Below are 13,256 nucleotides of genomic sequence, written 5' to 3'. Positions count from 1 at the left end.
GATAAGATTGGTCTCTGATGCTGAATGATACCCAGAAAAATTTTGTTTTCCTTTTCTAGCCCTATCTATCATCATCCACTAACATGGGAAATAAGGGTTCTTGGGCCGCATGCCGTGACATGACTTGCAATACCGGGCTTGGCCTGAAAGCCCATGGTGGCTTCAATGCGCCAAGCTGATCCTGGGGGCTTGCCCTGCACCCTCTTGCCCTTCCAGCTGACGTCATTTAAGTGCTCAGGCAGCAAGTGCGAGGGGCCGCAAGGGTGGTTTGCACACTCAGATTGGGATTCAGCTTTAGTCTCAAATACGTATATGAAAATATGTATGTATTTATAGTGAACTATTCCAAGGTACTTTTCTGGGGTGTGATGCCTGGCCTACCTCCCCGCTAGTTTGGGAACCTTTATATATCTAGCTGAGTACCTAGGACTGGAATGAGGAACTGATTAACACTAATAAGATAAGATACTGCAAGGACAAGTGATTACTGGACAGGAACACAAGGGCCACTATGCCCATAGAAGGACAGAGGAAGGAGGGGGCCACTACGCCCATAGAAGGACAGAAGAGGGAGGGGCCACTACGCCCATACAGTGATGAGTCCAGTCAGGACGAGAGATGCCACCTTTGTGTTTACATGTCAGCCATCTTCGAACCTGCTCTCGTGAATAAATACATTTCATCTCTTTTGTCAGCAAGAATTAATCTACAGGTAGCAGTGAAGAAATCACTGCAGCCTCGTGAGACCATCCTGATCTCGCGAGCTCACATTCTGTTTCTCCCGCAAATCAGTCTGGATACTCTCCATAGAGATCCATTTGTGCCAGATCAGAAAAAGATTTAGCCAATCAGTGTTCTAAGAGTAAAGACAAATAGCCACGCTGGGCAGGTGTAGGTGTGACGACAGCGAGGAGCGGTTGGAGTTAGCGTGTGATGAGCCAGTGGATGGTTCATCCAATCATCTGCCAAGTATTCTTGAGAGTGCCTGTCCTTTTCCAAACAGTTTCCAATGGATAATTCCCAGATGGTTATGTGAAGCAAACCATCTGGTGCGTCAGGTTAAAATCACAGTAGAATCTGATGGAATCTCAAGCATTTGGGACGGGGTCTGTGTCTCCAAAAGTTACAAGTGAAAGAAAATGTTGACTTGGTATGACACAGCTTTTGTGCTTTTAGTTATCAGTAAAGATAATTAAACTAATGTTAATATGTTATGTGTTACTATTCACAACTCATAGTAACATAGTTGTAAATGAAAATAAGATGAAAGCAGGGAGATCACAGAATGAAGGCAAACACAAAACACCAATGCAAGTGTAATGATTCTAAAATAAATAGAAACATTTATTTATGTACAGGAAATGTTTCAGTGTACAAAGTTGACATGAGAACATCACGACCCCCCAAAAATAAACACAACTCAAGAACATATATGTACATTTATGAACACCAGTATTTACATCTGCTGCGTTTCTGATGTTTGTTCACAACCATTTCTGGATCTGCCCAACATGGTTGCCTGGCCAGAACAACCCTGTACAGAACCCAACAACACCCAACATCTCCACACAACGAGCCCCAACATACACACACACACACACACACACACACACACACACACACACACACACACACACACACACACACACACTGTAAACAGAGCAAATCCCTGTAAACAGACAGGTGTGTTTCTCACATAAAGTCACACAAGCACCAACGACAGGTAGGTAGCACGTAAATACATGTAAATAAAGCATGGTTAAAAAGTCACGTGAAGGGTTGTCAGTGAATGACAAATCTGTCATAATTTGTTAAAACAAAGTGGACTAATGATATTCACATTAAAGACAGTGATGCTGTAGAAACCTTTTCTAAAGGCCACTGTGATGTCTGCGACCAGAGGGGGTTGTGATCTCGCTGGGTGCTACAGAACTACACATTTAAACACAGCCTGGGGTGCGGAGAGGGCAGAGAAATGGGAAAAGGAGAGAGAGAGAGAGAGAGGGAGAGAGAGATAAAGAGAGAGATAGAGAGGGAGATTAGAGATTAATCTCGGACAAACTTATCATTCAAAGCACCATAAAACAGTGATTACCAAGGCACATTTAGATACACAGTAAAGGTGTTCCATTGTGGGTTGCCTGTGTGTGTGTGTGTGTTTCCATGAGGGGATGATGGCTCAGATGACCAGAGGAGGTACAGGAGTCAAGGCCTTTCAGAGTGTGCAACACAGGTGTCAGGCAGGGTTGTGTACTCGCACCCTCTCAGGTCAGATCTGTACGCGTCATAGAGCTACTAGAACAGGCCAGTACGCAGGCTGGGTCACCGTCACCATGATAGTGACATTCAAAACCAGATAAAATACATGACAGCCACCTCTGGAAAGTGTACAGGTGTTCCTGATCAAACTTCTCAGCAGTAATCTACCAGTCTGTGTCTCCACACAACTACGGCTGGGAAGCCAGGATCCTGTATTGTATCGTCAACATATCTGTTTGTGCGTATGTGCGTGTGCATATGTGCGTGTGCGTGTGTGTTGCCTGAATGTGTAACCACTACAGACAGAGGTAATTGTGATCCCAGGCGATGATGGTCATACTGGTACATACAGGATACTACACAACACTCTTCTAGTGGTGCTTCCATTCACAAAATTCACAATAGGTTTCATCACAACAAGCAGGCCGCATGTTAGAACATGCCTAGGCGTTACAGTTAGTCAATCTCTTTAGAGCTGGTTGATTTAACTTCTTTTTTTTTTTTCTTCTTTTTTTTTTTTTTTTTAAAGTAATGAACAATGAAATTAATCTAGAAATAGTGCAAGATATGATCTGTTCAATATCTGTCATAAGCCAAACATAATAAACAACTATTTACAGTGTCTAATCTCTACATAACAAAAGAGAGAGAGATTGAGGGAGAGAGAGAGAGAGAGAGAGAGAGAGAGAGCGAGAGAGCGAGGGAGAGAAAGAGAGAGAGGGCTTTTCCATGTTGTAGAAAAAAAACAATCACAAGAGAACTGTATTTGTGTGGTTCTGTGAGGATGGGGACATCAGGACAGTCTTAGTGTGGTTCTGCCAGCCATTGAGGATATGGGTTAGTGTGGTTCTGCCGGTCTGTGAGGATCTGGACATGGGGACAGTCTCTGAGATGAGATTCTGAGGTGCTGGTTGGGTGGATACGACTCTGGTAGAGCGACATGGGTTCCACACGGACAGAAGAAGAAGATGATAATCACGATGACGATGAAGACAGATGGACCGATGGACGGACGTAGTTTCCCTGTTGTCTCTGACTGTCCTGTAGCTGTGTCTCTGAGGATATATTGGTTTGGTCCTGAAGGTTGTCCCTCTGGCTTGTGTCTCGGAGGTTGCTGTGAGGTAAAAGGACTCCAGGTAGCTTATCATCTGTCTGGCCGACCTGCTCCTGTTCTCTCCTCTCTAGGAGTGGGTGAAGGCCGGGTTGTCAGCTTCCTCGTCCAGACTCACAATCTGTCTCTATGAAGAAAGACAAGGAGGAAGGCTAGCTTCGTAAATACAGTAATGCTACAGTACATTGCTAACCCCATGCTAAACTACTGTGCACAGCCTCATGCTACTGTAGGCTATGTGTCCCAATGCTAAGCCTCGTAGCTTTATGCTAAGCTATTTAGCCCCATGCTATGCTACATACCCTCATGCTAAACTACACAGCACAAGCAAAACTACATTACTCCATGCTAAGCTAAATCACCCAACACTAAGCTACTCAGCCCTTTGCTAAGCTACATCGCCCCTGCTAGCTGCTAGCACGTGCTCGTAGTTACATGTGCTAACTGACCGGAGGATAGGAGTAGCCGTCGGGGCTGTGGCTCCGGCAGATGTGGACCTGGTCCTCGGTGGTCTTCTGGTAGACAGGGTTGTCGAAGTGGATGGTATTGGTGTTCTTAAGACGGTAGTTCCTCCACAGCACCACGGCAACAAGCGTCACCAGCACCACCACCGCTGAAGGAGGGAGAGGGGGAGAGAGAGAGAGAGGGAGAGTGGGGGGGGGGGGGGGGGGGGGGGGAGAGATACAGATGAGACATGAACCAGGCTTCTGACAACCATGCACAGCAGAGCACATGTTCATATCACCTATCAGTGGAAGTCTGCAGCTGTCTGTCTGTCTGTCTGTCTGTCTGGCAGGCAGTCTGTCTCTCTGTCTCTCAGTCAGTCAGTCAGTCTGTCTGTCTGTCTGTCTGTCTGTCTGTCTGTCTGTCTGTCTGTCAGTCAGTCAGTTCAGTCAGTCAGTCTGTCTGTCTGTCTGTCTGTCTGTCTGTCTGTCTGGCAGTCTGTCTCTCTGTCTCTCTGTCAGTCTGTCCGTCAGTCAGTCAGTCTGTCTGTCTGTCTGTCTGTCTGTCTGTCTGTCTGTCTGTCTGTCTGTCTGTCGTGTCTGAGCAGCATACCTATAGGCAAGGCGATGAACAGCGCTGTGTGGTTGGAGGGGGCAGTCTCCGGTCCAGCAACAAATACCTTCCGAATGTCTAAAACGAAAGACAAACAAAACCAAGCAAAGCATTAGATCAACGACATGGATGAAAATCAGATGATATATCAGAGATATGAATTCTCCCAGCAGCACTCACCCCGGGAGGTGACCGCAGCCTGGCTGGTGGTCTGGCTGCTCTGGGGGGCTCTGGGGGGCTCCGGCCGGGCTGCGGGGGTCCCGGGCTCGGGCGCGGGGGTGCGTGGAGCCGGCCTGGCTGTGGTGGAGGGGCTGACGGCGGGGGCTCTGGAGGTGGGGACGCGGGTGGCGGAGGGTCTGGCTGGGGTCGTGGTCGGGGCCGGGGTTGGGGTCGGGGTCGTGGTCGTGGTCGGGGCCAGGGGTGGGTTGGGAGGGTTGGGGGGGTTGGAAGGGACGTTGGTCTGAACGGGAGTCACCGGAGCTGCTGGTGTTGGCGCTGCGGGAACAGGTGCTGCTGGGACAGATACAGGTCATGAGCACGGGGTGATGGAGAGAGAGAGAGAGAGAAGGAGAGAGAGAGAGAGAGAGGAGAGAGAGAGAGAGAGAGAGAGAGAGAGGGGAGAGAGATATATAATGGAGAGAGAGACAGAGAGAAACAGACGTACCGGGTACACATCCCCTCATGTCCTTTGCCAGCTCCATGTTGTCAGGACAGGCGCAGGTGTATTTTGGGGAGTGTCTTCCCACCTGGGGGGCCGCCAGACACAGGAACTCACAGCCCCCGTTGGCCACCTTGCACCAATCACGACCTGGGGGGGGGGGGCAGCGGTCTCATCATTCAGTATAGGCTTGAGCAGCAGTAAGCTCAGTCTCTAGTTGATGCATCATCAGGAAGAGAGGAGGAGGAGAGGAGGAGGTGGGGATGGAGGAGGAGAGGAGGAGGAGAGGAGGAGGATAAATAAAGTAAGGGGAGAGGGATGGAGTTGGAGGAGTTAGGGTTAGGGTTGGGGTTTGGAGTAGGGTTATGGTTGCGGTCTGGGGTAGGGTTGGGGTTGGGGTTCAGGGTAGGGTTAGCAGCGTACCAGCGGGCTGTTTGAGGTTGTGGTAGAGGACAGATGGAGTTAGGGGGATTAGGGTTGGGGTAGGGTTGGGGTTCAGGGTAGGGTTAGCAGCGTACCAGCAGGCTGTTTGAGGTTGTGGTAGAGGACGATGTCTTCGGGAGAGGACAGATGCTCTGCCAGGGGTCGGATGTCCCCGCCCGTCACACGGTTGGCGCTCAGGATGGCGTTGTTGCTCACGTCTGTCCAGAACACCCTCTCCTACACAGCAACACACAATACGGCTTCAATACTACAACAACAACAACAACAACAACAACAATAACAACAACAACAACATACAGCACAGCTTCAATACAACAACAACAACCACTCGGCTTCAGCACAACAACAACATTATGTTAAACATGAATATGGTGAGTTCATGGGAAGATATTGTGAAAGGGATTGTTGTTGGTAGTGGTACAGGTTTTCATACTCTACGGTTTGTTCTGGGGAATATAATGATAGCGATAGTCTTTCTGTAATAGCGAATGATAGCGATAGTCTATGTGTGTACATGTTTGTTTGTGTAGGTGTGTGTGTGTGTATGTGTGTGTGTATGTCTATGCATGTGAGCATGTGTGCATGCGTGGGTGTGTGTGCGTGTGTGTGTGTGTGTGTGTGTGTGTGTGTGTGTGTGTGTGGTGGTGGAGAGTGGAGCTCACCTCAAACACGGTGAGGGCCAGGGGGTGGGCCAGCCGTTGCTGGTCGATGATGAGGGTGCGGCGCCCCCCCCCCTGCACATCCACGCTGGAGAGAGTGTGCAGCTTGGAATCGACCCAGTACAGACGCTGGTTCAGCAGGTCTGGGGAGAGGGGGGCAGGTTAGACCAGCCTGACCACGCTCACACACACACACACACACACACACACACACACACACACACACAATCACAGGACCAGAGTGACCACACTCACACGCTCACACACACACACACACACACACACACACACACACATACACACACACACACACACACACACACACCCAGGATAGATCAGACTGACCACACTCACACGCTCACACTCACACTCACACACACACACACACACACACACACACACACACACACACACACACACACACACACACACACACACACACACACACCCAGAATAGACCAGACTGACCACACACACACACACACCCCGGATAGACCGGCCTGACCATGCTCACACACACACACACACACACACACACACACACACACACACACACACACACACACACACACACACACACACACACACACACACATACCCAGGAATAGACCAGACTGACCACACACAAACACAAACACAAACACACACACACACAGTGAAGAATTCAGCAGCTCACCCAGAGTGATCCCATTGGGCCAGACGATGTCGTCCGTGACCAGAGGGGTGCGGTCTCCTCCGTTCAGCCCGCCCTTCTCGATCTTAGCAGGCGTTCCCCAGTCAGACCAGTACAGGAAGCTGTGGGACCACAGAGCACCCCCAGTCAGGAGCTGGATAACTACTTAACTACCAGTGTAATTTGGAGCGGCCCAGTCCCATGTGTGGGACCTACTTCCTGTGTGTGGGACCTACTTCCTGTGTGTGGGACCTACTTGCTGTGTGTGGGACCTACTTCCTGTGTGTGGGACCTACTTCCTGTGTGTGGGACCTACTTCCTGTGTGTGGGACCTACTTCCTGTGGGGGTCGACCACGATGGCGCGAGGTTTGCCCAGGTCCTTCTGGAACAGCGTCTTCCGGCGGCTGCCGTCGGCGGTCGCCACGGAGACGGTGCTGCGGATGCTGTCGGTCCAGTAGATGTTGCCGTGGACCCAGTCGACCGCCAGCCCCTCGGGGGCGTCGACGTCGCTGTCGATCACCACGCTGTGGTGGGAGGGGTCTGCCGCCAAGTCTAGAGGGGTGCTGGACAGAGAGAGAGAAGAGAGAGACGGAGAGAGATGGAGGGAGAGAGAGATAGAGAAGAGAGAGAGGGAGTGAGAGATAAAGAGAGATGGAGAAGAGAGAGAGAGACATAGGGGATGGTTATAGTAAAAGTAAAGACAGTTTAACAGAGGTAGAGAGACAGAGAGAAATACAGAGAGAAAGAGAGATATGCAGTAGCCAGAGAGAGAGAGAGAGAGAGAGAGAGAGGTAGCCAGAGAGAGAGGTAGCCAGAGAGAGAGGTAGCCAGAGAGCTAGACAAAGAGAGGTATCCAGAGGGAGGTAGCCAGAGAGAGAGCTAGACAGAGAGAGACATAGCCAGAGAGAGACACAGACAGAGAGAGACAGGTAGACAGAGAGACAGAGAGACAGAGGGCCGGTCGTGTCTCGGAGCACTGCTGACCTGTAGATCTTCTTCTGAGAGAGGTCTGACCAGTAGATCTTCTTGGCCGCCATGTTCAGGTCCAGCGCCACGGCATTCTTCAGGCGGGGGATGACGCGTGTGTACTCGCTCTTGTCCAGCGTCATCTTACGCACTTCGTGGCGATTCGTGAAGAACAGGTAGGCCACCGTGCCTGCAGGGGGGGGGGGGGTAGAAGGATGACATGTGAGACGACAGGGCATTCAAATAACACTATTAGACTCTTGAAATAGTCACACAACACTAGGGAAACTAGATGGAGGTGAAACTCACCGATGGCCTTGCAGGTCTTGCTGGCCGGGTCCATCTGGTAGCCCTCCTCACACTCACACTTGTAGCTGCCGGGCTGGTTCACACAGTTCTGGCTGCAGGTGTCGGGGGTGGCGCACTCATCTATGTCTGCAGGGGTCAGAGGTCAGCAGGCGTGAGACGCCACAGGGGGCTCAGAGAGCGAGGTGGGTGGGCAGGGTCAGAGGTCAGGGTCAGGGTTAGAAGGGCAGTGAGCGTCAGACCGGGGCTGATGTCAGACAGAATGTTAGCTTGTTACGCTGTGTGTGTGTGAGAGAGAGAGAGAGAGAGAGAGAGAGAGAGAGAGAGAGTCGAGATCTTCAGCCTGACGTTGCTTCCACTCTAACCGATTTCAATGGGGGAGGGAGAAACAGCGGTTTCACGCAGCAACACCAACTCCGGTGGAGCTAGGTCAGACCTGGGCAGAAAGGTCATGAAACACCCTCTTAAAACGCAGAGCTGTGCTCCATTCAGCTCGCCCGGGGGTGAGATCTGACCGGGTGAAGACGTCAGCGTTGTAACGTGTACTTCCCTATCCGGGTCAGAGGTCAGCAGAGATGCACTAACATGAGGAGATAAGCAGCCCGGTGCTTGTGTAGGGGTGGGACTTCTGCCCACCCTGCCATTGCTCTCTGTGAAGCGCATTGTGTTACCTCTGTGTATGAAATGCGCTATACAAATAAAGTTTGATTTGATTTGATTTGATTTGATTAAGCACGTCTGGGCGTTCCCTGCCTGGCTGTGAACTCGCTGCTGTGGACCCCGGGCGTTGGGCTGTGTTAATATCCACAGCAGCAGCAACACCTGACCAGACCTCAGATCAGCCTCATGTTTGCTCAGCCCTGGATGTGGACCAATCCCAGCCAGAGGTGATGTCGCCATAAGCACCAGGCGGGGGTGGGGGGTGGGGGGTGGCGTGACACAGGGGAGGTAAACAGGCCGAGCTGCCCGCCCGGGGTGTGACTCCGCCCCCTCACACCACGGCGGGCAGCAGCTGGGCCACCTGGAGCTGAACCAGGAGCAAACACACCTCTGGTACCACGCGTGCTGCACCAGAACACACAGAGAGCGCTGAGGCATCTTGGGTAAACAGGAAGTTTGTTGTCTGTGTGTGTGTGTGTGTATGTGTGGGGGAGGGGGTGGGGGGGTGAAGGTCCCTGTGGAAGAGTGGGCGGGGCTGAGGGTGTGACATGTGACACGAGTGGTATGTCGCGAGGGGGGGGGGGGGGTTCAGGCGTGTATGTGGTACGTCAGGGGTCAGGGGTCAGGTGCATACCTCCGCAGCGTTTCTTGTCGACCAGTTGGAAGCCGGGGGGACACAGACACTCGTAGCCGATCTTAAGGTCGTTGCAGGTGTGAGAGCAGCCGCCATTGTTGTATAGACACTCATTAGAGTCTGGAGAGAGGGAGGGAGAGAGAGAGAGAGAGAGAGAGAGAGAGAGAGAGGGGTGGGGGTGGAGAGAGTGTGAGAGTGAAAGAGGGAGAGGGAGAGAGAGAGAGAAACAAAAGAGCTTTATTACAACAGTCTTCTCTCTGTCTTCTTTGCCCATAATATTTAACATTCCAGAGTTTCAACCCCCTGATCATCTAACGCCTGACAGTAGCCACGGAGACCCAAAACCGCCTGTCGGCATGGCAACGTGATCTGCGCTACTCACCACACTCTCTGAGCGGCTCGTCCGACCAATCACGGCAGTCGCGCTTCTTGTCACACACCTTCTCCATGCTGATGCACTCCCCACTACGACACTTAAACCTGGAGGGGGCCTCACACCGGGTCACTGAGGAGGAGGAGGAGGAGGAGAGGTTAGGAGGAGGAAGAGGAGAGGAGGAGTTAGGAGGAGTTAAGAGGAGGAGAAAGAGGAGGAGGAGGGTGAGTTAGGAGGAGAGGAGGGGTTAGGAGGAAGAGGAGGAGTCAGAAGGAAGAGGAGGAGTAGTATAGGAGTAGTAGAGGAGGTGGATGAGGAGGAGGAGTTAGGAGGAGGGGAGAGGAGAGGGGGAGAGGTTAGGAAGAGGAGGAGGATAGGAGGAGAAAATGAGACGGACTAGCGGTGAGACAGCGCCAGTGAGGGGCAGAGGAGGGAGGCGGGGCAGCAGACGGCGAGAGGGAGGAGTTTAGCGCACCGTTGACACAGCCCATCTCATCACTCAGGTCCCGGCAATCGTACTGGCGGTCACACTGCCGGCTGCCATGGATACAGGTGCCGTCGCCACACATTAACTCATCAGGGCGACAGGTCGGCTGCGCTGCAGGGGGGGAGGGGCGGGGGGGGTGGGGGGTGGGAGAATATATTACACTACTGCTCTATTGTATTCTGTAGGATTTCAAACTATGTTGCTCTAGTTGGATATGATACAGTGGTCACACTGGAGAACTGGACCATGTCCTCTGGAGAACTGGACCATGTCCTCTGTATGTAGCTGACATTCACATACTGTGGCTGGATTGTCTACCGTTCCCCGATGAGGAATTATGTGTGTATGTCTGTGAGTGTCAGCCAATCACCACCTCTCTAGCTGTAACCAGCCAGTCACCACCTCTCTAACTGTAACCAGCCAATCATGACCTCTCTGACTGTAACCAGCCAATCACAACCTCTCTAACTGTAACCAACCAATCACATCCTCCCAGACCCATAGAGAGATCTGCAGCGTGCAGTAACGTAGTTAGCGTAGTTAGCGTAGCTTACGTAGTGTATCAGCGAAAGAACTATCATGGGTCTGGCGTTGAGACTACTCTAACTGTAACCAGCCAACCATGACCTCTCTAACTGTAACCAACCAATCACGACCTCTCTAAATCTAACCAGCCAATCATGATGACCTCTCTAACTGTAACCAACCAATCACGACCTCTAAATCTAACCAGCCAATCATGATGACCTCTCTAACTGTAACCAGGCAATCATGATGACCTCTCTAGCTATAACCAGCCAATCACAACCTCTCTAACTGTAACCAGCCAATCACAACATCTCTGACTGAACCCAGCCAATCACACCCCAGACTCACAGCAGCCTGCTTCGTCCGAGCGGTCCAGACAGTCGGCGCCCCCGTCGCATCGCCAGCTGCTGTGGACGCACTCGCCGCTCCCGCAGAGGAACTCGCCGCGTGTGGAGCACGGCCTGGGCGGCGCCACCGGGGGGCGTGTCCCGCAGTTCTGGGGCCACTCGTCCGAGCCGTCGGAGCAGTCGGCGTCGCCGTCGCATGCCCAGAGGCGGGGCACGCAGACCGAGTTGTTGCAGCGGAACGAGGAGGACGAGCAGGTGGAGGGCGGGCAGGAGGCCTCGTCCGAGCCGTCGTCGCAGTCCGACTCCTCGTCGCACACGAAGGAGGCGGAGACACACTGGCCGCTGGCGCAGCGGAACTCGCTGCGGGTACACTGCTTAGGAGCTGGGGGGGGGGGGGGGAGAGGGAGGAGAGGGAGGAGAGGGAGGAAGGAGGACAAAAAAGCAGGACAGGTGAGTGAATGAGGCAGTAGTCTGTCTTCATTCAGATGCAGTGTGGGAATCTATAGTTAGTTGACCAATTCACAACCGGTAAGAACCAGTCAGAGCGGGTCAGAACTGGTCAGAACCAGTCAGTGCCAGTCAGAACCGGTCAGAGGCAGTCAGAACCGGTCAGATCCAGTTCCTACTCACCACAGCCTTCTTCGTCGGCCCCATTGCCACAGTCTGCCTTGCCGTCACAGCGCCAGCTGTTGGGAACACACTGGTTCAGACGCCCACCACAGCTGAACTCTGTAGACCTGCAGGTCCTTGACACTGGAGACATGCAGAACACACACACTACTGTCAGAACACACACACACTACTGTCAGAACACACACACACACACTACTGTCAGAACACACACACACACACTACTGTCAGAAGACACACACACACTACCGTGAGAACCCACACACACCTCTCACACACACACACACATACACACACACACACACACACACACACTACTTACTGTAAGAGCACACACACACTCCTGTCAGAACACACACACACACACATATTACTGTCAGAACACACACACACACTATCGTCAGAACCCACACACACTCCCATCAGAACACACATTACTGTCAGAACACACTCGCACACTACTGTCAGAACACACTCACACACACCCGTCAGAACACACACACATACACACTCCCGTCAGAACACACACACACACACTGCCGGTCAGAAACCTATTGGATGAGTGATGCATTGTGGGTAACTCACGGCAGGTCCCTGGCAGCTCATCAGTCCCGTCGCCACAGTCGTCCATGTCGTCACACACCCAGCGCGCCGCCACACACTTCCCATTCCCACACTGGAACTGTGTGCTCCCGCAGGTCGTCAACGCATCTGTGAGGTACACACACACACACACACACACACACACACATACACACACACACACACAGAGTTAATCACCATCACTAGAGTATCCTGACCTGTCCTCGTTTGAGCAAGGATTATGAAGCCAGATCTACAGATCTACCGGCGTTTTATGATCAGTAACTAGTGTTTTATGACCAGTACTAGAACATCTACTGGTGTTTTATGACCAGTACTAGAACATCTACTAGTGTTTTATGACCAGTACTAGAAGATCTACTGGTGTTTTATGACCAGTACTAGAACATCTACTGGTGTTTTATGACCAGTACTAGAACATCTACTAGTGTTTTATGACCAGTACTAGAACATCTACTGGTGTTTTATGACCAGTACTAAAACATCTACTGGTGTTTTATGACCAGTACTAGAAGATCTACTGGTGTTTTATGACCAGTACTAGAACATCTACTGGTGTTTTATGACCAGTACTAAAACATCTACTGGTGTTTTATGACCAGTACTAGAACATCTACTAGTGTTTTATGACCAGTACTAGAACATCTACTGGTGTTTTATGACCAGTACTAAAACATCTACTGGTGTTTTATGACCAGTACTAGAACATCTACTAGTGTTTTATGACCAGTACTAGAACATCTACTGGTGTTTTATGACCAGTACTAGAACATCTACTGGTGTTTTATGACCATTACTAGAACATCTACTGGGGTTTTATGACCAGTACTAGAACATCTACTAGTGTTTTATGACCAGTAC

At 51.4% G+C, this 13,256-nt stretch overlaps 1 protein-coding gene across 2 annotated transcripts in view; it reads right to left on the bottom strand.

The window, feature by feature from the left end:
* Positions 1-1,309: 1,309 nt before the first annotated feature.
* The window catches only part of ldlra (low density lipoprotein receptor a), a 16,283-nt gene continuing 4,336 nt past the window's right edge, over positions 1,310-13,256 (bottom strand). The window contains exons 2-18 of one of the 2 annotated variants that reach the window (XM_084449178.1): positions 12,378-12,503; positions 11,793-11,915; positions 11,164-11,544; positions 10,276-10,398; positions 9,810-9,932; positions 9,428-9,547; positions 8,137-8,262; positions 7,846-8,017; positions 7,197-7,424; positions 6,864-6,982; positions 6,191-6,330; positions 5,603-5,744; positions 5,091-5,234; positions 4,607-4,939; positions 4,427-4,504; positions 3,820-3,983; positions 1,310-3,497 (exon numbers count right to left, since the gene is read on the bottom strand). In XM_084449178.1, coding sequence (XP_084305304.1) covers positions 3,441-3,497; positions 3,820-3,983; positions 4,427-4,504; positions 4,607-4,939; positions 5,091-5,234; positions 5,603-5,744; positions 6,191-6,330; positions 6,864-6,982; positions 7,197-7,424; positions 7,846-8,017; positions 8,137-8,262; positions 9,428-9,547; positions 9,810-9,932; positions 10,276-10,398; positions 11,164-11,544; positions 11,793-11,915; positions 12,378-12,503 — 2,699 coding nt within the window. In that variant the 3' untranslated portion in view covers positions 1,310-3,440. The remainder of the gene's footprint in view (positions 3,498-3,819; positions 3,984-4,426; positions 4,505-4,606; positions 4,940-5,090; positions 5,235-5,602; positions 5,745-6,190; positions 6,331-6,863; positions 6,983-7,196; positions 7,425-7,845; positions 8,018-8,136; positions 8,263-9,427; positions 9,548-9,809; positions 9,933-10,275; positions 10,399-11,163; positions 11,545-11,792; positions 11,916-12,377; positions 12,504-13,256) is intronic. The other variant, XM_084449179.1, reaches the window with a different exon arrangement.

This window comes from Borostomias antarcticus (genome assembly GCF_949987555.1).
Source record: "Borostomias antarcticus genome assembly, chromosome: 14".
Taxonomy (NCBI): Eukaryota; Metazoa; Chordata; class Actinopteri; order Stomiiformes; family Stomiidae; genus Borostomias; species Borostomias antarcticus.
The sequence above is the reverse complement of the archived record's forward strand: the minus strand, read 5'-3'. Positions and strand labels throughout refer to the sequence as shown.